The sequence below is a fragment of the Parambassis ranga genome, chromosome 12 (assembly GCF_900634625.1).
Source record: "Parambassis ranga chromosome 12, fParRan2.1, whole genome shotgun sequence".
Taxonomy (NCBI): Eukaryota; Metazoa; Chordata; class Actinopteri; family Ambassidae; genus Parambassis; species Parambassis ranga.
In genome coordinates this window covers 8,302,220-8,324,514 of record NC_041032.1, presented here as the reverse complement: position 1 = coordinate 8,324,514, position 22,295 = coordinate 8,302,220, and the positions used below count along the sequence as shown (strand labels likewise).

The following is a 22,295-nucleotide window of genomic DNA, read 5'->3' as shown; positions in this document are numbered from 1 at the left end:
TAGTAAACTTACATTGCACTGCATTAATATACATGAAACTCATAGTTAGTGTAGCATCTACGTTCTCTGCTGTCAAAGTAAACAAACTCTCATTTGTAAATAGTAAGTGACTGGAAGGAGTGAACCAGAAATTACCTTTTGAAATATGAATAAAGGAAGATTTTTTTCACTCTAATGTACTCTCTATGTTCACTGGAAACTTAAATCAGATGTTACAATAAGGATTAATGCACGTTATGAAAAAGACCAATATTTTTGTACAGACTACAGAGACTGGGGCATAAAAAGAACCACTCTTATATAATACATACTGTACAGTTGCTACATAGAATTATGTACAAGTAGTGTCATCTGAAGCTCCCTGATTAAAATATATAGAAAAGATTGTGGTCATTTGTACTCACAACAAGAACACACATATGGTATATACACTTTTGTTTCTGTGATGTCCTACAGAGACGAGGGGATGTGCCACCACACCTTTTTTTTCCTTCTGCTCACCTGTTTAATGTCCCTTACAAAAAAACATTGCTTCTCTTGGTGAAAATCTCTCCTTGATCAGGTGTTTCTTCACGTTGTTGGAACCAGTTTTAAGACGTATAACAGGACTGCGCATGTATCCATTTCGCCTGGAGACTGATTGATTGGCTAATGACTGTCAGATGGTTCTGAAGGCCGTCCTTTTCACACATTTCTTTGGTCTTTTAGCACACAGAGCAGGTCTTGGAGCCACCGCTGTTGTTGTTTGTAGGAGCTAGTGAACAAATACACATAAAACAAAAGTGCCAGTATGTAAGTTAATTGGAAACATTTTGCAGTCAAGGCTAACACATTTTACACATTTGTTTTGTAGTGTGTGTAATCTGAACATCTTAGCTTGAGTGTGGGATTGTATGTTGACACCAACTCCACACTCCAACTTACCGGGAGCTGCTGCCTCTTTAGCAGCCTTTGCCTCCTCTATTTCTTTGAGTTTAGCCTCATACTCTTCTTTTTTAGCATTCCACTCCTTCCGGTTGTTTAAGATTCCATCCAGCATAGGCTGGATTTGTGGGTGGAAGCGAGAAAACTCCTGAGGAGATATATAAAAAAGTAAAAAAAAAATGAAAAACAATTCAAACAAAACTGTGAAAATGTAAATGAAACAAACCCAAAGAACCAGTGCTTATGTTTGCCTACCTTGTAGACAAACGTGCAGACGAAGTCAATAAAACCGCACTGTAGCTTTGGAAGATCTGCTGCTTTGTTCCTGTCCATCATGGGCTGGTGGCACAGACAGACGCTTGTGTCATTGAGAAATCACTTATGAATCTACTGCATTCTATTTATTTGTGCACTCACAATGGGCTGTTGTTCCAGCACTGTCCTCTCCAAGTCACCCTGCTCCCAAAACTCTGCTGCCACAGACAAGGCAACCTAAAGGACACAACACAAGAATAAAAGTATTCAGATACAAATGTATCACTTCTTTTTGCACTGTGATTGGTTGTCTATTATTTTTTCCATATCAATCTATTGTTCACACACATATGTTTGTGCTTCTCACCTTGCTCTGTACCTCCCATGGCTTAGTGATAGCAGACAAGTCGCACGCTGTCATCATCATAGCCCTGAAATGGGAGAGAGAAAAAAGAATGAGTAAAATGGACAAACACCAGAGAATGTTGTGACTGTTTGTTGTGCTCACATGACGATCTCTTTTCTGGTCGTTTCTAGAGACATGAAATCCACCCACTTCTTTTCCTCCTCATATGTATGTGAAAGGTCCACAATCTTCTGGAACATGGTTCTCTTCCTGGTGAGGTAAAAGTCAGTTTTTTTACAGTTGTAAGAGAAATGTCAAAGCAAGGCAATATATAGTAAGGGAAGATTCTTCTGACTTGAAATAGAGAGCAAGGTCAGTAGCGATGATAGCGATGTCCATGAGATGAATCACATGGTCCATTTGTCGCCTGTTGAGGTTCTGGTAGATGTTGAGTGTCTACAGATGAGATGAATGGAGGAGTCAAAATGGTGGAAAGAGACTTCAGTAATGTACAAGGTAGGTTATTCACCAGTTGTTTTTCTCACCTCATCGGCCAGGAGGAACTTTCCAAACTCTAAATGGTGCCGTTCCAAGATGGAGGAGCCATGTAATTTGGCCAGAGGGTTGCCAGATCTGTTAAAGTGAATAAAAGTCCTCAGATATCAGTATGGGATTAAGATCATCTACAAAAGTAAGTATGAGCAGCATACAGCTTTAACACAAGTAAATATTTTCATGCTCTTCCTGCCAAACCACTAACCAAACCACTAATAGCCTGCCGTCCCTTTGTCCGAGTTTAGTTTGGATTTGTTTCTTATATATAAAAAAAGCTCTTACTTGACTTGGTACAAGTTGTTGGTCCCTCTGTGATCAATGTCATGGAGGAATCCTGCAGTTATCATGGCCATTACCTCCAAGTCACTGTAGTATCTCTTCAGCATCCCTGTCTGAGCACACACAGACACACACAAGCTTTAGATATTGCAACAACAACAAAAAAACTAAATATTATCACTGCCTTGTGCTTTTTAGTCAACTTTACTGTCAGTTCTGTCATACGTATAGGACATACACAGGATCAATATATCGTTCCCCAAATCCAGTGTGCAAACAAGATGACAACTTTAGAATAAAAAAAAGGAGTTATAACAAAATGCACAGTAAAATACCGTTAGTAATGTAAACATGGTCTGTCCCACATTGAAGCCATGACGCCAGTTGTGGTAGGTGATTCTTCTGTAACCTTTACTGACCGAGTACATGAAGCGAACCAGCACCTGAGCAGAAAATGGATTAATCCCATTTCACATTATATTATTTGGATCTGTGTGTTTTTGTGTTATGTGTGTTTGTGTGTGTGCATTACCTCTTGAGGAACCTGGAACTTCTTGACCACTCCAACTTCATAGTACATCTGGATCCCGCACTTCACCAGATCCATTTCTGTGCAGTTGAAATCCGAAAAGCGGAACTCGTAGATTTCAAACTTCTTAATCATTGAAGGTAGGTCTTTTTTCTAACAGAGCAATAAGTAGAAAACAAGTCAGATCCTCATGGCACCAAAGTGGACAAATCCAATGTGTCAAATTACCAGAATAGCTAGCAGTTCTTCCTCTTCACAGTCTCTGGGTTCACAGTCATAGACTTCTCTGGTGTTCTGGAAGAGTAAAAAAAAAACAAGCTGGAGCTGAGCAAGAAGCAGCAGGATTTTGTGTGTTATAGTTATTTAAAGAATAAAGAACACATTTTGTCAGCTGGATGCTGGACAGTTTCTGGTAGAAATACATTTTGTACATTATCTTAAGTAACTAGAGTTCTGGCTGGAGCAGTGCTTGAACTTTATTGTATTATGTTGAAACTTTTTTTGCACTAACCAGGACATTCTGAATCTCATCATCCCGACATTTGACATGGTAGAGCACCATGTCCTGAGCGATGTCTTTCCGGTTCTCCAGTTTGTTCATCTTGTCATAAGTGTCCGTGTTGAGCGCTGACCATCCCAGGAACTGAGTCAACGCCTGAGAGAGAGGAGCACATACAGAATATGCACAGAGAAGCAGTTATTGTGTGACAATGTGTTCTCACGTGCTAGAGATTTATATTTACCTCCATGAGCTGTTCATCTTGCTCATCAAAAGGTTTTCCATCTTTTCTGTTGTAAAACGTGGCCACACCGACTATCTCTTCCTTTTTGTTCACAATCGGCAGCGACAGAACGTTTTTTATTGTCCAGCCACTGCTGTCCAGTTCCTCCGTCTGCAACGTTACAGCAACAAGCAAACATACGTCAGTCTGTATGTATTTCTCTGAGAGGTTTCCTCTCCAGTGAGGGGCCTCTGATGTCTCTTACCTGAAACTTGAACATCTCATCTGCACTTGCATTCATAATGTTACAAATCTAAGGAAGAGATAAAGGACAAAGTTAGGAAGATGTCCAGATACATTAAACTGGTCTTAACTGAATGCTTGTAGGAACTTACAAAACCAGATTCAGCAACATAAGTGGGTAGGCCGCTGCTTAAGGCCCAGTGATCTGGAGTCGGATTGCTGTGTGACAGATGGATATACAAAAAGTTAGAAAATGTGACAACAGAGTGTGGTTAGATTTCTGAATTAAAGGGCCAAAAATATATTTTATTTTTTAATCTATTAATCCATCACAACACCTCGAATAAAATAAATAATTAATTGTTTTTTACTTACGGTATTACTTTGATGTCCTCTTTTCCATGCAATATGTAGTCAATCACTTTGTAGAAAATTACCTCCTATAAGAAAAGACGAGGAAAAGGGAAAAATTATTTCAAGTAGGTAAATTCCTACTACATCACAGATAACAATGCTGATTGTTGTTACAAAGTACCCTGCCATCAGGAGTCACAGGGCCAGAGTAGGGTGCCTGCTCGCCCATCAACACTGGCCAGATGTCAAAGAACTCCTGAAGAAAAAAAAATAACGACACGCAAGATTATATGTCTGTAACATCACAGCGCACAAAATTTTGGCTTAGTTAAAATACAGAAAAACACAACACCTTCTCCTTTGTCATGTCCAGTAAACCAACAGAGTAGCGGTCACAGTTGAGGTAGGCTCGGACTGTGTACAAGGCTTTGTGGAACTGTCGTTCAATGTCTGTCAGCTCTTCAAATACCTTGTTTGCAGACCAAAGCAGCATCTGTAGCAAACACAAACAGCACGGTGAAACATTCAAGAGCAGTGACACACCAGAAGGAAAACATGCAGCGGTTTAAGGTCACACACCATTCCTTTGCGTGTCTCACAGTTGTGGAGGTAGCTCAGGTGGAAGATCTTCAAGTTCAAACTGGCAATTTTCAGATACTTCAAAAAAAGCTGAAAATGGCATGAGATAATACATTAGAACAAAACATCTGATATCATAACATATCATTTGTAATAGTAAAATATGAGTACAAGTAAGAGAGTACTCCACTCTAATATGTATTGCTGTGGGACTGGAACCTTCATAGCACATCAAACATAAAAGTATTTATCTATCCAAGTATCTTTTTAGGCATACACATTTACTGCCTCCTTATATAATACACATTTTGCATAAATTATATCTTAAAGCATTTCCTTTCATATAGTATGCCGTTATAAAGGCCTGTTAGTTTTGTCTGTTTAATAGTTGCATCATTGACCTGCTCAGGCTTATTTCCTGTTTGAGGAATAGTTTATCCCTAACTGGGATGACTTCATCATACATGATGACGTGTATTGAACTTAGTCTGGTCCACCTCTTAAAGCTGCTCAAAGGGATTCCCTCCCAGCTGCAGTGACGCTCTTAAACGTCATGTATTGCTTCATTAAACATTCAAAAGAAGAGATCCAGAAGTACAAACAGATTTTTGTACAGTAGTTTCAAAGCCACGCTGCTCTGCTTGGCTGTATGTGTGCCTCAGCTATCTGTTGTATGCACTCACATCTTCATCCTGAGCAGTGAAGTGTGGTCCTGTTGTCTTGTTTATAGCCATGATCACTGCCACCATGTCTTTGCCGTTGAGGATGGGTGTAGCCAAAATGCTCTTGGTCTTATATTCTGTGAGTTCATCAACAAATGAACTGAAGTGTTGATTCTGGAAGACAGAAAATAAGCTTAAAAATACTCCCAACGTAAATATTAACAGTTATTGACAAAGGTGCCTAATACAAATGAGTGTTTTTAATGAGTAATGTACTTGATGTAACAGAATACATACATACATCGTGATTGTTTTAGGTTAGTGTTCTTTTTTAATGTTTAAAATAAATATAATTAGGTATCACACATATACACACACAGAGGGCATACTGTGGACACACTGTATGAAACTAGTTTTGATCTGTTTACATTCCTGCTGACTAAATGCCAGAGGCGTCTAATCCACAGCTCAAGCAGACACTGATGGGATCTTAAAATAAATGGATTATGTCTGACAAGGGGATTTACACCTTCACTTGGTCAAGTATAGAAATGTGTGAATAACTGTTTAATTACTGGTATATAATCAACAGGCTCTGACAGATGCTAAGCTTACACCCTTCTGGGGAGCATCAGTCCTATTCTTACATTCACCAGTTTCATGTCATGCCACTGTTTAAAGGGTTTAAATATAGAGACTTTATTGCCCCCTGGTGGTATAAGCATGAATGACACTTGGACAAACTGCTGTATATCTGTATATCTTCATTATTCTGAGCTTGGGACTGTTGATAATCGGTGCATTGTATTAACCCTCTGCCTCCCCCAACTCACCTCTGCAACATCTTTCACATTGACAGTCTTCTTGGTTTGAGCCACATGGCCAACAATTCCCATGTCCAGGGGATAGACAATCTCAGAGTCTGGAGGCACCACACAGTCTTCTAGCTCTGCATTTGTGTGGACGTTGAAGAGCCTGGTGGCGAGCTCTGCGATGCCATTCCGCTGCCGGTACATGAACAGGCTGCAGCGGTCGGCGTGGATAAGCGCAGCGATTCTCTTCATTATCTTGAAGACCACCTTTTCCATGTTGATGCTCTCTTGCATATCTTTGATCAGGTCATACATTATTCGGCTTTCTTCAACCTTGAATATAAAACATTACATCAAATGTTAAATGGACTGCCCAGCTATTAAAAGGTGTTCAATATCATCCATGCCCCCCCCCATTAAAAATATAATTTACCTGACTAAGCTCCAGAAACTGACTGAAGTCAATCTGTTTCTCTGGTAGTCCCGATAGCTTCGATATTGAGGCAGCGCTCATCTTCTTGGCAAAGTACTTCTGCGCAAAGTCAGGGTTCCCTTTAAGGAACGTTTCCACGTCTTCCTTTTGCACACCCATGGCTCCTTGTTGCTCCTCTGCTCCCAAGTGTCCCTGTCTTCCCCCTCTTCAGCTCAGTGTGGGAGCTCCCGCTGCTGCTCTAAAGGAGCAACTTCTAACTAAAGACAAAAAAAGCACATAATAAACAAAACAGTGCTTCCAAGGTGACCGGTTCAGTACCATAAAGAAAGAAATCTTACCCAGGTGTTAGACAGAAGGGAATACAGAAGTGGACACATTCAAACGCAGGTATAAAAAAAAATAATCCCCCCCTTTGTTAGTGGGATGAGCGGACTGAGGGAGAGCCCTGAGGAGAGAGCAGAGGGCTGAATCCAAACAATCCTTCTGTCATCAGCAGATAGTGCTGAAGGTTAGCAGGGATCTACCCATACTAAACTCATCAGCTGACCATGTAGTAACAGATATGCGCGCCAATTGGGCCAGCCTACACAGTGCCTCAGTACATACATTTTCATGAACCTTCTTTTGTGGATACTTTTGTAATTTAGTCATGTATTTAAAATCAATCCTTATTGATTTTATTATGATAGGTCTAATGGCTACTACTACTATTAAGCCACAAACATTGAAGCAGCAAAAAGGAGGCCTTAACGCCATCCATCCATCATCCAAACCTGCTTTGACCTGCAGTGCAGGGTCACAGGAGGCCTTAACTCATTCAGCAATAATAATCATAAAAATACTGTCTGATAATTGTGCATTTCCTCTTAACTGCACTAGAGGGATGGACATGTAGTTTCCTTGCAGATTTAATGAAGGATTCAGGTCCCGTTTCATTAGAAAATATCAATAGAATGTAAAGAAATTTCACAATATGTAGAATAAATGTTGAATGTTTTTGTTTTGCATTGTCTTCAGCATGTTGCCTCTATCCATCCTTCTGTCTCCATCTCTCAGGTCTACCTGTACAAGCTCTTTAAGTCCTTATTAAACAAGGCCTCCTCTGGCATAAGCCCAATTTAGTTAGGACACTAGCTGATTATCTCAGCACCCCAATGCAGTGTCTTTCTCTGCATGCAATCATTAATGCAGGGCACACATACTACGTAGGAGAAGGGACGTGTTGTGCACTTCTTTGGAAGATATTAATCTTTTCATTCAGAGCAGGGAGAGCCCGGGTGTCTATAATAAGGTTCATAAATACCTTAAACAAAAGGTCAACATAGATAATCTGCTTCCACTACTATGTAATAGGTTATGGCAGTGTGTGTGTGTGTGTGTGTGTGTGTGTGTGTGTGTGTGTGTGTGTGTGTGTGTGTGAGAGAGAGAGAGAGAGAGAATAAGTAAGAGAGTCTGTAGTGTGTATTCAGTGGGAACAGAACAGAAAGCAGGCCTCTTCACTATTGTTCTGTGACCCACAATGGATGGTGCAAGCATTTTTTGTTACTTCCCTGCTGTTCAGAAATGCTGCATGAGCTAAGAGGGGGGGAGGAGGAACCCTTATAGTGTTAAAATCAGTTTTTTCCTTTTTTCTATATGATGATGTAGATCTAATTGCATGATGGGCTTAAAAATGTGTACATACCCTTTAAATTCTCAATGACAATATTAACTTTACCACTTCACACCTTACATAAACAACTCACTCACTTCTTCTCACCAGTTGTAGTGCTGGCATGCACCAGAGGATGGCAGTAGACCCATATATTTTACAGTCTATTGGTGAATTCTGAAATCCCTCACTGTTAGCATCCTTGATCAGCAGCTCACTGATTGTGCCTTTCAGAATGACACGTGACTGACAGACATCCATATATTGTGCTGGTATTTTATGATTTTGCTGGGGATTTTTATGCCTTTTTAATAGAGCTGAGAAAGACAAAGCAAAGAAAGGTCCCCAGCTCCATTTATGGTGGACCCTAACAGTGCCTTACATAATAAAATCACTTCTCATATAAACTATTAAAAATATTGTAATTCTATTGATTTAAAAAGGTGCACAGTGTGTCTATTTTTATCAACACACTATTTCAGTCCATACAAGCAGGATTATAGTAATGAGCAGTACAGTCACTGTTAAAAATAGGTTGTCAATCACTGGCTGCACTGACTGGCTTATTTTTAAATAAAGATTAAAGACCTTTAACATTGCACAACTTGAGGTCTAAAAGGAATAAGACAACTTCTAGGTGGTATATTATGCCAGCAGTAATCTCAGGTGAACAGAGTTAATCCAGGTAATGTGTGCACGTCTATGTGCGTTATGTCTGTTATATCTGAGTTACTTAGAGTTAGTTATTTATCTAAGTGTATTGTATTGATCTAATTGTTTCATTTGGATGTGCTCTCAGAGTTCTGTATTAGAGGATTACACCTTGACTGCTCAAACAATTCCTCTACGTTTTGTTTAATTTTTATTTAAAAAATTTTTTCTTTACTCCCTTTTTGAGTATTTACTTTGTTTTATTTAAATATAACAATCCTGGTTTGCATTCTGCTCTCATTCAGAACCTGCTGATTTGTTTTGCATGTGCCTGCTTTACTGCACTTCCAGTTACATAAAGGTCTAATTGTTTTTATAGTAAGTCTTGGGCAGGTTTGAACATAGAAGGCAGATTACGGTAAGGATTTCAACCCAACAGGATTACTCCTAGATTTAAGCACCTTATTTAGTTCCAAGCAATGAAAATCAGACATAAGCTTGTCTGTGGTGCACATATATAAAGGCAGCCTCCAACACCAGACCCAAGCTGGTGGATAACCGTGAACAGAGCTTAGAATCTTCAATAGCTGCTGTTGCTGCTGCTGCATTAATCCAAAACAGGTGAGATGCTTTTATTATTTTTGTTAGAAGTAGATTCCCTTTCTAGTTACTTTTGGGGGTTCCTGTATATTCTATGAGTAATAGGGGTGAAAAATTGTGTATTTTATATTCTGTCAGCGTACTGCCCGTCACAGCACTGCTGTTTCCTCATCTCTGTTACATTAGAAAGCAGGCATTAGTGAGATGTTCAGAGTTTAAACAAGCTTGTGAAAACATTATTGATGTTCTGCTTACAGGATGGAGTCCTCTAAACTGGCCCTGCTGCTGGTCTTTGTGTCCTGCGTGGAGCGCTGTCTGTCAGCCTCCTGTGTTGTTGACAGCTTCACTGTCAAAGAGGACTTTGACCCCAAGAGGGTGAGTGAAAATCACAGCAACACAAATACAGAATAAGTTGAACAAAAACAAACACTTTCTTAATTCTGTCCTCTTTGCCATTGCAGTATGCAGGAAAGTGGTACGCACTCTCAAAAAAAGACCCTGAAGGCCTCTTCCTGCAGGATAACATCTCAGCTGAGTACACCATTGATGATGATGGCTCCATGACTGCCTCCTCCAAGGGACGCGTCACTCTGTTCGGGTGAGTTTGAAAGCCAGATTAATTCCCTTGTTATCTGCAGAAAAAAATACAGAGCTGGAGTTAACTGCAGCAGAACAAGAGTAGGATTAGAATCAAAGACTTTCTTGATTCTCTGAGACCTGGAAAGGTGAGAGCAGCTCAAATATTCAGCTCCCTGAGTCAGAAGTTAAGACGGGTGCTCAGGTTCTGCCCCACCGAAAGATTTAGGATGGGACAGGGAGACTTTTGCAGAAGTGCATTCTGAACAGCATTAGCTGCATTTTCTCTGGATTATGAAGGATTAGGAAGGTTGCAGTGGATGGGCTTTACACAGGAATGCACTTTTACAGACAAATGAAAGTGATTTCAGTGCTGTGTAAGAATATTCACATGTTAAGTTGTGTTCTTATTTTGCAGCTTCTGGGTTGTGTGTGCTGACATGGCTGCCCAGTACTCTGTCCCTGACCCCGCCACCCCCGCCAAGATGTTCATGAACTACCAGGGCCTGGCCAGCTACCTGTCCAGCGGAGGTCAGTTCTGCAACATATCATCACATTCTTCCTCTGTCCCCTGCTTATTTCCTCATACTCTCCCTTATCTTTCCAAACAAGGCGACAACTACTGGGTGATCGACACTGACTACGACAACTATGCCATCACCTATGCCTGCCGTACCCTGAAAGAAGATGGCAGCTGCGATGATGGCTACGCCCTTGTCTTCTCCAGGAACCCCCGTGGCCTGCCTCCTGCCATTCAGCGCGTTGTCCGTCAGAAACAGGACGACATCTGCATGGCCGGGGAGTTCCAGCCCGTCCTGCAGTCTGGAGCCTGCTAAACAGAGAGAGGAGACTGTGCCAGCAACAAGAAGAGGGAGAATGAGAGAGTGCATGTGTACGTGAGAATGAGATGGTGTACGTTTGAGAGCGATAACTGCAAACAGAATGACAGGGGAAGACAAATACAAATCTGTTATTTAACCCGCTTCTTCTAAGGAAAATTGTTACTGTTACAGCAGTTTTGGGTAAAGAAAATGTGACAATGAAAATAAAAGATATTTTTCTAAATTAATATCCGTTTTTGTGCATATGTGCTGTTCAAATTAAACACAAACACAAAAAATACTTGTCAGCAGTCCAGGCTGCACATTGGCCATGTAAGCAGCTAATTCGCTCTGAGCCCAAGAAAATGCACAATTCACACTGAGCAGTAATGGGCTTTACTGGAGGGCTGTTGTTTAGAAATCTTAGTCCTATTATCAACTCTACAGGGTGAGGGACACTTGGTTCAGCAGGGTCAGGGGTCAAACAAGGGAGCTTTGCAAGTGCACGTCTTGTTTGGACTGCTTACTGCTCACTGGTGTGGCAGCTGACCACAGTGCTGAAATAATCACATTTGTATTCCAAGAAATTCCACTTTCACACCGTTTCTACAGCTGGTCCTGCAAATATTATGCAACAACTTGGACATATTGTTCAATATAGGATAACACAATGTTTAGACACTCATCATGATACTTTAACCTGGAATATATGACACAGGCGGGTCTGAATCCTGATACAGAGTGTGTCACATGTTTTTTTTTGTTTTTTGTTTTTTTAAATGGCTCGTGCTCATGCTATTTCTGTTCTTGTGTCAGCAGCTAAGACGTGTGACAGACGTGAAGCAGGTGATTGTGGATATTGTCTGTGAGTAATGACACTGTTTGGCTGGACAGTGTGAGCTGTTTGCAAACTAGCTTAACGCTGATAGGATCAGTTGATTGACCTCACCAGGAATCAGACCATTCTGTAATTCTCCAGAAAAAAACAGCTAAACCCTAAAACTTCTGTTGCAACTTTTCTCATGCACATGACAAATAAACTCCCACACAAGGGGAAGTGACATGCAATATGTTATGATCCTGGAAGATACAAAACAAAGATTAAATAATCATCAGCTTAAGTCTCATAGACCAACTCTCCAAATATAAGAAAAGGACAATCAAACATACAAACATTTATATTTTAATGTACTTTGTCAATAAAATGTTTTAGCACAAGTATATTTCCCAGATAACATAAAGGATCTGCCTAAAGCCACTCACAGCATCACATACGTTGAACTGAATGGAACCATTTACTTCTACTGTAACAAAAAGAAATGAACATATGAAGTAGCAATGAGTTCTAAAGTCTTATGGTAAACCTATTTATTATGTAATACATATAGCTGTTATGTAATCTACCTGTCCAATAGCTTCCCCTTATATTGTTACTTATGCACAGTGGTCACATTCTGAATGGCAGAGGACAGATAGAAGCACTAGAGGGCAGTCAAACCACATTTATAACTGCACCTTAAGCTTTTTACACATCCAGTCTTCAAATCTAAACCAGAAATACAACCTTCAGAGATACAAATAGGGGGAGGAGGAAAGTTCAGCAGTGTGACAGAGGGACGGCCTGCGGCGTCTTAATGAATTTACTTCAGGTCTGTGTCGAGATGAGGTGTTTGTTTTAGATGCTGTCTGAACACAGAGTGCATTCCTCTGGAGGTGTGCTTGTTTTTGAGACATTACCAGACAACTTAATCCAAAGATCTGTATGTGCCTCTTACTCATCATTGTAGCTTTCCTGCCCTGTTTTTTTTCGTTTTTTTTTTTTTTTTGAAGGAAATTAAACAGATTAAGCAGATTACATCATACAAGTCTCCTAGATTGTGAATAATCCCCTATAAAGAAACAGACATTAAATGCCAGCTCAGCCCTAATGTATGTCTTCCTGTGTGGTTGGTAACAACAGACAATTCAAGCCTTTTCTTATTCTGGGTAAATATTTACTTGGGTTACCTAATATTTCTCTGCAACCTTTTCCAGTTAATAACATTCAATACTTTTTCTAGGAATAAATGAAAAACAACAGATTAACATGTCACTGAGTGGTGGATTATTTCAAATAGGTTTTAGCAATAGATGGCATGGCATAACTCCCATAGGTACAAAGGGCAATTACATTATCTGAATCTTTAAATTCTGTCAATGAAAGGCTTTAAAATGATAAATGCTGCTGTCTAAATGGTGTTTAAATTGGTAAATTACTGTTGTTATGATCATGAGGCACCAGTGTCAGACATTTTCTAATGTTCTGTCAGTTTTATCTGTTCATCCACTTGTTGAAAAACTTTGTTTTGTCTCCCTGGCCGACTCATCAGACACTTTGTCTCCGTTTACCAGAATCTGCCGGGGGTCTTGACACGTTTGTTTGTTCTGTAAACGGCTGCTCATTATGGAGAGCAAAGAGCAATGATGTATGCATGATGGGACAACCTGAGGCTCTATTGGTGATGGTGGAACACAAAATTCATCTTGTTGATACAAGATGTTGTGGTTCATATTGCTATATGGATATATTCTCCACCTAAATGCAGAGAACTGCACGCTTTTCCTAAAATAACATGTTCAATTTGGTACTTAAGGTTGCCTTGTTAAAGACCAAAGCCAATGAAGACAGGAACTATGCTGACATTTTCTGACACTAAATCCAAGCCATTGTCATTAATATGAACTTGCTTTCAGTACAGTGGACTCCTGTTCTCTGGTATATAAAAAGAGCTTTGGTTTTGTCTTTTGAGTTGGATTTCTGGAGCCCAGTGACCCCACTTCAAAAGGTCATGACCTTAAATTACAGGGTTAGCAGAGGTCACAGAGTGATTGTTGTGTCATGACAGACAAAGTGTGTGTTCAAAAAGAAGGATGTGCTTATAATCTTATCAGAGCAGAGAAGACAATTTCTAAAAAAAAAGATTTGTGTCATGTTGCTAATTTGTGATGTTGTGATGTGTGATGTGTTTTAGAAAAAGTTGCTAATTTGTGTGCTGCCCTAGTTTTTCTACAACATTATCACATTAAGAGGGTGTACCCTGCCTCTCGACCCCTGTGGTCAGGGCCAAGCAGGTTAAGAGGATGGATGGATGGATGGATGGATGGATGGATGGAGTAAAGGTGGTGTAATGTTAACAAGATTCCCCAGTAAAGAACATAAGGAAGGTACATAGTCACACACTGACAAGGATTAAATACACTGTGAGAGGGTGATGAGACACAGGTGGGAGCCATTAGGGTGGGGCAAGCAATCACAATGGCAGGAAAACACCAGGAAGTAAAACAGACAGGGAGAGCATTACCAAAATAAAACAGGAAGTTAAACTAAGAAGAACGAGAACCAGGAAACAAACTAAAGCACAATAAACTTCTTACATCAGATAACAGACAGGAAGTAAAACAACTGGAGACACACAGGAGGAGCATTTACCAAAATAAAACAGGAAACAGAAACTGAGAGTCACATAAAGTGTACAACTCCTGCCACAGCTGATCACACAGTATGTTCCAGTGTTCATAGTTGTTCTTTGTGTTATGAGACTGTATTGAGATTGTTAGTGTATACTGCTTTGTGAACTAAGTCCCTTCATAGAGAGAGACAATCTGAACATTAAAGTGTTAGCACAGTGATGCTGCCATTTATTTAATACAGAGCAGACATGCCATGGGTTAACAGAACGTTTTAATCAGAGTACAAACAAAAACAGCAAAACAGTATTCCTGTAAAAGAAGTAAAGTCATGTGATACTAAAGTAAACTTTACCACACTAAGAAATAAATATGTCTAACATCACAACCTTTAGTTAGTAAAACAACGTAGAGCTAGGAGATATACATTAGCTATAGACAGTTCCTCTAACACACATATCTATCTAAAAATCATAAACACATTTATAGCTACAGCAGTACACATCTTATTTGTAGTTTTGCTTGTATTTTTTTTCTTAAAGCTGTTGTTTGTCTGAAAATACACAACATTCATGATCAAGTAATGCCCCCATTATGCCTGACTCTGTATGTTTTCCTTTTAAACTTACACATTCATCTCTCTCTTTTCTTTTCTCTTCTTTATGTTTTGTAAAATCCTGTCTCCTTTTTTATTTCTTTGTCTCCTCGATTTGCTCGACCTCGCTGGATTCATCCACCACCTTGCCGTTGACCATTGTCTGAGTCACCACCTTCACGATCTTCCTGGTGCGGACATCCGGCTCTTCTGTACATAAAAAAGAATGAATGAGACATAAGTATACATCTTACAAGGACACTTGATTTCTTTGTATCTTGCGACACAAAGATAAATGAACAAAAAAAAAAAAGGAACACCCTTTAGGTTGTTAATCCAGCAGCATGAGTCAGTCCATCAAGACACAGTTACAACACTGGGATAAATGTTTTCACACCCACATGAGTTGCTATAGGAGACGAGTTAATGGTGTTTGCATTGTACAGAAGTGAAGTACATAAAACAATAATTACTCCTGGGCTTCTCCCTCCTGTCTGTCTCACTCATAATAATAATAATAACATTATGTGTTAAATAGTTAACTATACTTATCCCCTTAATTCTTTTGGTTTTAGTCACTGTAGCGTCCTTCTTGATACCTTATAAGAATGAATAAAGTTTTTAAAGCCAATAGAATACTGAAAAAGTGAAAAACTGGATACTCACTTTTTGGTGGAGGAGGAACTTCTTTGACTCTGAAGGGCAGAAAGACAAACAACATTAACATGTTCTTACAATACATAAAGAAAAGTTATCCCCATGTATCATATCATTAAACACTCACGCTTCCTCTCCCTCCAGCAGGCGCCTGTAGGTTGCAATCTCCATCTCCAGGTTCTGCTTGATGCGGAGGAGCTGCTCGTAGTCGGTCTTGGTGCGCTGCATGTCCAGCCTGAGCTGCGAGAGGTCGTCCTCCAGCTGGCTCAAGGTGGCCTGGAGCCGCTCCATCTCAGCAGAATACTTCTGACCTGTCTCACCCAGGTTTCCTTCCAAAGCTGCTATCTGAAGAGGGAGCAGGAAAATAATAACGACGCCGACCTAACGTCGAACATAGTGCTAATAGTCATGATATCTGCTAAAAGAAGTGGAAATCTGACACATGTTCATTGTCCAGTTGAAGAAAGGGGGCTGGGAGTTTGTGGTTGCCCTCATCACAGCGGCTGCACTGTGCTGACTGCTTTGTGACCACTGTGCAGTGCAACATGATGCTTTAGTTTGGCAGGTAATAAATGTGCGGCCTCTTGTTTTCCCTTAGAGTGTGTTTGCCTGTGGAACTCAAACCTCAAGAATGTCTCCTGATTCCGAAATTACTTCCAAAACCATTATCAACAAACACCTGTGAACTGACAAGGCCCTGGCATCCAAAGCAAACATTGGCTGCTCAGACACGATTACCTATCTCACCACTGAAACTCACCCACATACGATTTAGTAACTGAATCCCTTACGTGCCTGAATGACTGCATGTTTACAGTCAACAAGGGATTACAAGGAAGAAAAACAGAAACGTTCTTCCAGATGATGTGATACAGTGGCATGGAAACGTCAGAATCTGGAGAATCTGTGAGTTGTTATTTGACAGGTTCCTAATAATTCAACAACACAAGCGGGTCAGACTTCAGCACCTGTTTGTGCAGGCTCTCCAGCTCCACCTCCAGGGTCTGCAGGAAGCGCTGCCTCTCGGTCAGCTCACCCTGGGCTCCTCTCAGAGCCTCGTTGCTCTCCTTCACCTCATTCTGCACCGTCTCCAGCTGGACAGGAAAAAGGCACAGTTATTTTCTGTCTGTGTCAAACACCCCCTTCAATTTACACTGACAGAACATTTTGTAACCTTTTTGCGGTACCACTGCTCCGCCTGCTCCTTGTTCTTCTTGACAATCCCCTCATACTGGGAACGTAGGTCAGACAGAACGGTGCCCAGCTCTGGCCCAGTGGCAGAGTCCACCTCCACATTGACCTCATCTCTGGCAATACGAGACTTCATCTGCTCCAGTTCCTGCAGGAGGTAGATTTATTTGTGCTGCTTTTCACACTGTGTTCAAGTGCATTTTCAAATAAAATCATCATGAGGCATATCAGTGAAAACACATGGAACTGTGACTGGTTTTGAATCCTACACCGCATGGTGGAAGAGAGAACGCATTTTCATTATTTACATGCCCTTCATCAATAATTGATGGAACAGGTATTACCTTACCCCTGACCTTTTCAGCTCACACATCACACACGCCTGCTCATCCATGCTTGATGTAACTCTTTCACTCTCTCTTCTCGGTGTAGTCTTGTTTTATTGTGTGTTTGAATTCTAGATTAGGAAGGCAAAGCATGAGAGGATCTGGATCCTGTTTAGACCTCGAAAGAGGCAGCTCAGTGCTGGGACACATAAATGACAGTTTATGTTATTTACCAATATCACCAGAATTTAAATTAAGCAACCCCCAGGGAGGGAGGTCAGTCCTAGCTTTAAGTGCGTGTGTGTAAGTTTATCTTTCCCTCACAGGATGTCAGATCAGCTGATTGGACACAAAGAGCAAGTTTGAGCAACTAGATCTACCTGCTCCTTTTGTCTACAGTAACCAAAGGACCTCCCCCTCACATCCTTCTCTGTCTACTTTGGCTCCTAATAAACCTACTTAGAGTAAGAAATTGGGTCAGGCCGATATATCAAACAAGCTGCTGTTTGTGAGGGCAGGTAGGCGAGTTAGAGATTGGGCCAAAAAGGAAAAAGGAGACGACACAAATGGCAAGTAAAAGTAAGCGCTGCTGTAAAAACAGAGACACAAATACCTCCTCGTGGTTTTTCTTGAGGAAGTAAAGCTCTTCTTTCAGGCTGTCCAGATCTCCCCTCAGAGAGGCGATGATCTGCTCGTGGTCAGTCCTGGCCTTTTTCAAAGCAACACAGTCTCGCTCCACAGACTGACACATCACCAGCTCAGTCTCCCACCTGGTGCAATTCATAAAAAAAGATAATGCAGGCATGATATCTCAGTTACATATTGATGTAATGATGGGAAGAAAAACAGTACTGATGTAATTCTGCTTACAAATTAGGTTTTATATGATTAATCTCAGGACAGAAACAAAAAAGTCTCAAATACTTGGACTGAGAGAGGAAATGACCAGAAGTCCAACTTTCAAAGATGAAGCCTACAGTTTGTCTAGTTCACTGTGTAATGATTAATCACTCACTTGATTCTAAAGTCATCAGCAGCCAGTTTAGCGTTATCAATCTCCAGCATGAGACGAGCATTTTCCAAGGTCTTCTTCCTCACCTGACAAACATTAATGTTTACACACGTCACATGAACATTTCAGTCCACATCTGTCACTGTAACAGATTGCAGTTTCATCAAGCAGTAATTGTTTCTGTTTCTACAAAGTAAAATAATCATTAACTCCAAGTTGACTTAAAGTGTCTGATGCAGGCTGCATGCTGGCATTTGGATCAATGTTTTGTCTATGTAAAAGTCATCATGAGCTTTATTGATCTGTGAGGCTACAGGACCCTTCATGCCCACCTCCTGCTCCACAGCGTGAGCTTGAGCCATCATGGAATCCAGGTCGTGACCTTTGGGAATGCGGTCGAGCATCAGCTGCTTAATTCTCATCTCCAGGTCGGCATTGGAGCGCTCCAGTGAACGCACCTGCAGGAGACAAAGCAACGATTAAAGCAACGTTTCAGCTTGTATGGGTGACCTCACAGCTACAAACAGACCTTGTCCAGGTAGCTTGCCAGGCGGTTGTTAAGATTCTGCATGGCCTCCTTCTCATTAGTGCTGTTGCCATGCAGTCCGTTGAGCTGAAGGCTGATGGGGCCATTGAGATCCTGACCAATAGAAGCTGAACGGGTCAGCGGGCTGCCAGCAGCAAAAGAGACGGACGCCCGAGAGCGAGCCCGGCTGGTATCCATCAGAGAGCGACTGGAGAAGGAGGGTTGGCGGCTCATAGAGTAACTTCTCACAGAGATACTGGAGGCCATGATGGTCGGCTGTGACAGAAGAAGAGCACAATCACAGATGTTACATATTTTTACACCTCTTACAGGTTCCTCTCTCTGAGGACAGAGTGGATGAATGCTTAAATTACAGACTGGCATCCTGATGAAAATACTTCAGAAGCCAGACTGTTTGACCTGCTGCCACCATTTACATAAGATCTGGATGCTCTCTCGTGGCTCTTAAGCAAATGTGCTTCATTTTAGCTTTTGGTCAGACTTTAATGGAAACACAAGTAGGGTCTTATGTTCAAGACCAATAATCACCCACTGGAAAAAAAATGGAGGAAGCCTTTCTTACTTTATAGTCAGAGCCTCTTTAGTGTGTCATTCTCAGGTCTGTGCAAATACAACTTCAAGTCAGGATAAAATCAGAATGGAAATGATCACAGCTCAACTGTGAGTCCAAGAAGAGCCTCTCACAGAGGCTGAGGACACGCTCATATTGGTTTTATGATCAAATAAGATGCATTACGGATTTAGGAAGAGACTAATTTAGACAATATAGATGTTGTTATTTATTTCTATCTGCACTTCAAGCAAGACAAGTTGTCGTTTGGATATCGAACATAGTCCAGGGACAGTGTAGCTTTGTCTCTCTCTAGGTGTGTGTGTGTGTGAGTGTGTGTTTAGGGTTTCAGTGGCAGATTAGCGGTCAAGGGAACCTCTCTGTCTCTAAGTCACTTGATCCTCACAACACCGTTCCCACAACACTACAAAGGGCCGAGCAGGAGACAGACAGTCCTTGTTCAGATAAAAGATAGAGCTTGGGAAAATGATCTAGAAAATATTCAGAGTGAATTCCAGTGACACAAGGGGCCACTTTGTTGGACAGGAAATAGACTCTCTTGTGTCATATTTTTGAGATCATTTCACCCTCAGCTGACAAATAGTTTTGCTGACAGCTTTGAAAGAAAGTGAATTAAAAATTAAATTCATTTGCTCAAGAATATGTTTCCTCTGTTAATCAATAATTCATCCACAAGCCAAACGATTAAAAAATTTAAAACTAAGCAGAACATTTTTGTTTTTCATTTTAATATATAAATTAAATGATTAAAAAATATTCTTCTTACCAGAATTCTTCTCAGATACAGTCGAAGTGGGATCCAGAGGAATGCAGGAGGCTCTGTGCTGCTGATGCTACAGGTATGCTTATATGCAGGTGTGCAGAAAGTGGGAGGAGCTGATTCCTCAGGGGGAGTGTTTACTACACCTGAAGATCTTGCGAAAGGTAGACACACACCTTTCCACTCCATATGCACTAAGAGTGTAATACGATTACTGACTAAATCATCTGCTGTTTTCACCAGCCTGCCACTATTGTAGTGCACGGTGCAGTGATACCAAAACAATGCACATTACAGGTAAAACAAACAAACAAACTGACATGGATCAGGAGTTATAATGAGCATATTGATTAGTGTATCTTTCCAGGAATACTTCCTATAGTCAGCTTCCACATTGTAGCATCACTGACCACAATAAAGCCTCTCATGTGTCTGTGCTATTAAATATCTCATTATCTTTACCATCTCCTTGCTGTTTGCATCTGGGCGTATACCTGCAGCTCTCTGGAGCCCTCCTGTCCTGCAGTCACTCATCTGGCTGTAACTCGACCCTTCACCTGCCTGTCAGAGATTAAATATTCAACAAGTCCCTGCTGCCTGAGAGACTGCTCTCTCTCTTTGAACAAATCTAAACAATTTTACTTGTAACATATTACACACAGAAGAAAATATACATTAGAATAACATATATGTATCAGTGTTATCAAAGTTGAAACTCTACATTTACACGCTTCTTCTAACATCCTTATATTTCTGTAGTGGACGGTTCTGACAGACATTTGCACTCCAGTTATGCGGTATATCTGCTTTGAACTTTGTCCATGCAAAGTCTCAGAGACACAGAGGAGCTTAAACAACAGATGGATGAAACATTTCTACACATTATCATATTCAAATACAGCTTAGCTCAGCATTGCAAATGGCTTTATTTGCATTAGATCCACAGAGATTCCACATTTTTTTCCTTTAGTTTGTTTTTCTTTTCTCATGTGTCTCAGCTTGTCAAAGTCAAATATTCCATCTGTACATAATAAAAATGCTGCTTTGCTTTGCAGCACGTTCTCATCCATCATTAAGCATCTTGAATGTTACAGCAGTGACCTGTCTCCACCGTGTGTTGGATGCTGGTAAATACAGGACCACTTTGTACTAAACAGGCACCAGTTCTTACCAAAAGAGGGCAGCAACAAGCTTTACACATATAATGTACCACACAAATGTAACCTATCGTTTCCATTTACTTTTTGGAGAAAAGGGAATGTCAGTTTGAATAAATGTGGGATGGAGGATTCAAAACAAAATTCATATATAGCATTACCTTATAATTTATTTATATTCTAAACCAAGTTTTGTTCTCCAAATCAGATGCACCGATAAATCGAATAACATCATTGAGGGCTTGTGCATCATTTTCTCAGATCTATTTACAATCCATGCTATATTTCATGTGTGCATTTCCACTACAGTTTAAACTCAACTTCTCAACTTTTTTTCTCAACATCTCAACATCAATAAGATGTTTTTTTTACAAATAATTAAGATCCTCAACACTCAATCACAGATAAGCTGAACTTTAATCAACCCTTCAGCTTACTTTCACTTTCCTTCTTTCCGCTTACATTTCTTCAGTCGGTGCGGATCAGAGCTTGGTTGTTAAATAAATAAACAGGTGATTAGACTAGCAGGATGTCATGGATACTACCCATGACCCCACTTGACCCCTTATGACCCCCTGTCACCAGTGATCATGTGACCACAGCAGTAAAACTCATGAAGGGCTGAGATGATGGTCAGGTCATCACTTTCACTGATTAGAAGAATAAACTGCATGGACTGAAATTACATTATTATTATTTTTTTTTTAAATCAGGCAAAATTAAGGAAACACGCTGTCCTCGAAGCCTTAAATAGTCATTTTACTACCTAAGTGACGTCCTGTTGAGGTTCAACAGACACAAACACACAAAGACACATATGAAGAATACGAACAGAGTTGCATTTCTAGAGCTAATAAGAAAGACAGACTCAAGCTGAACACCTGATTTTGGCACTGGTTTAAATGAGGTGACACACGCAGAAATATAGCATCACTGCATCTTTAAGACTTGTAATGATACGAAAACAATAACACTGTTTTCAGCTTTTGTGTAGATATTTCAAGTAATCAAACAAGGTTAAAGGATTTGCATCGTTTCTC

General features: G+C 40.5%; 3 protein-coding genes across 4 annotated transcripts; 1 reads left to right on the top strand and 2 right to left on the bottom strand.

Moving 5' to 3' along the window:
- Nucleotides 1-704: 704 nt before the first annotated feature.
- Nucleotides 705-6,852, bottom strand: pde6b (phosphodiesterase 6B, cGMP-specific, rod, beta). Its single transcript, XM_028418508.1, has 23 exons — nucleotides 6,694-6,852; nucleotides 6,282-6,593; nucleotides 5,470-5,622; nucleotides 4,787-4,876; nucleotides 4,560-4,700; nucleotides 4,389-4,463; nucleotides 4,229-4,293; nucleotides 4,006-4,072; nucleotides 3,876-3,923; nucleotides 3,632-3,781; nucleotides 3,400-3,543; nucleotides 3,117-3,182; nucleotides 2,892-3,041; nucleotides 2,695-2,802; nucleotides 2,363-2,472; nucleotides 2,071-2,158; nucleotides 1,881-1,981; nucleotides 1,688-1,795; nucleotides 1,547-1,610; nucleotides 1,342-1,416; nucleotides 1,180-1,263; nucleotides 925-1,072; nucleotides 705-754 (listed from the first exon to the last, which is right to left on the bottom strand). Exons 1-23 carry the CDS (start codon nucleotides 6,850-6,852, stop codon nucleotides 705-707), a joined length of 2,556 nt encoding a protein of 851 aa, XP_028274309.1.
- A 2,148-nt stretch (nucleotides 6,853-9,000) lies between these two features.
- On the top strand, nucleotides 9,001-11,115 carry rbp4l (retinol binding protein 4, like). 2 transcript variants are annotated; one of them, XM_028417295.1, is made up of 5 exons: nucleotides 9,001-9,029; nucleotides 9,853-9,970; nucleotides 10,057-10,193; nucleotides 10,590-10,702; nucleotides 10,784-11,115. In XM_028417295.1, exons 2-5 carry the CDS (start codon nucleotides 9,854-9,856, stop codon nucleotides 11,005-11,007), a joined length of 591 nt encoding a protein of 196 aa, XP_028273096.1. In that variant the 5' UTR covers nucleotides 9,001-9,029; nucleotide 9,853; the 3' UTR covers nucleotides 11,008-11,115. The 2 variants fall into 2 exon arrangements, with proteins under 2 accessions (XP_028273096.1, XP_028273095.1); XM_028417294.1 differs by lacking the exon at nucleotides 9,001-9,029 and adding an exon at nucleotides 9,556-9,616.
- A 3,588-nt stretch (nucleotides 11,116-14,703) lies between these two features.
- LOC114443320 (keratin, type I cytoskeletal 18) lies at nucleotides 14,704-20,165 on the bottom strand. Its single transcript, XM_028417249.1, has 10 exons — nucleotides 20,105-20,165; nucleotides 18,750-19,022; nucleotides 18,553-18,678; nucleotides 18,224-18,306; nucleotides 17,822-17,978; nucleotides 16,866-17,030; nucleotides 16,660-16,785; nucleotides 15,819-16,036; nucleotides 15,701-15,729; nucleotides 14,704-15,244 (listed from the first exon to the last, which is right to left on the bottom strand). The coding sequence occupies exons 2-10, from the start codon at nucleotides 19,011-19,013 to the stop codon at nucleotides 15,129-15,131; spliced, it is 1,284 nt and encodes a 427-aa protein (XP_028273050.1). The 5' UTR covers nucleotides 19,014-19,022; nucleotides 20,105-20,165; the 3' UTR covers nucleotides 14,704-15,128.
- Nucleotides 20,166-22,295: the final 2,130 nt, after the last annotated feature.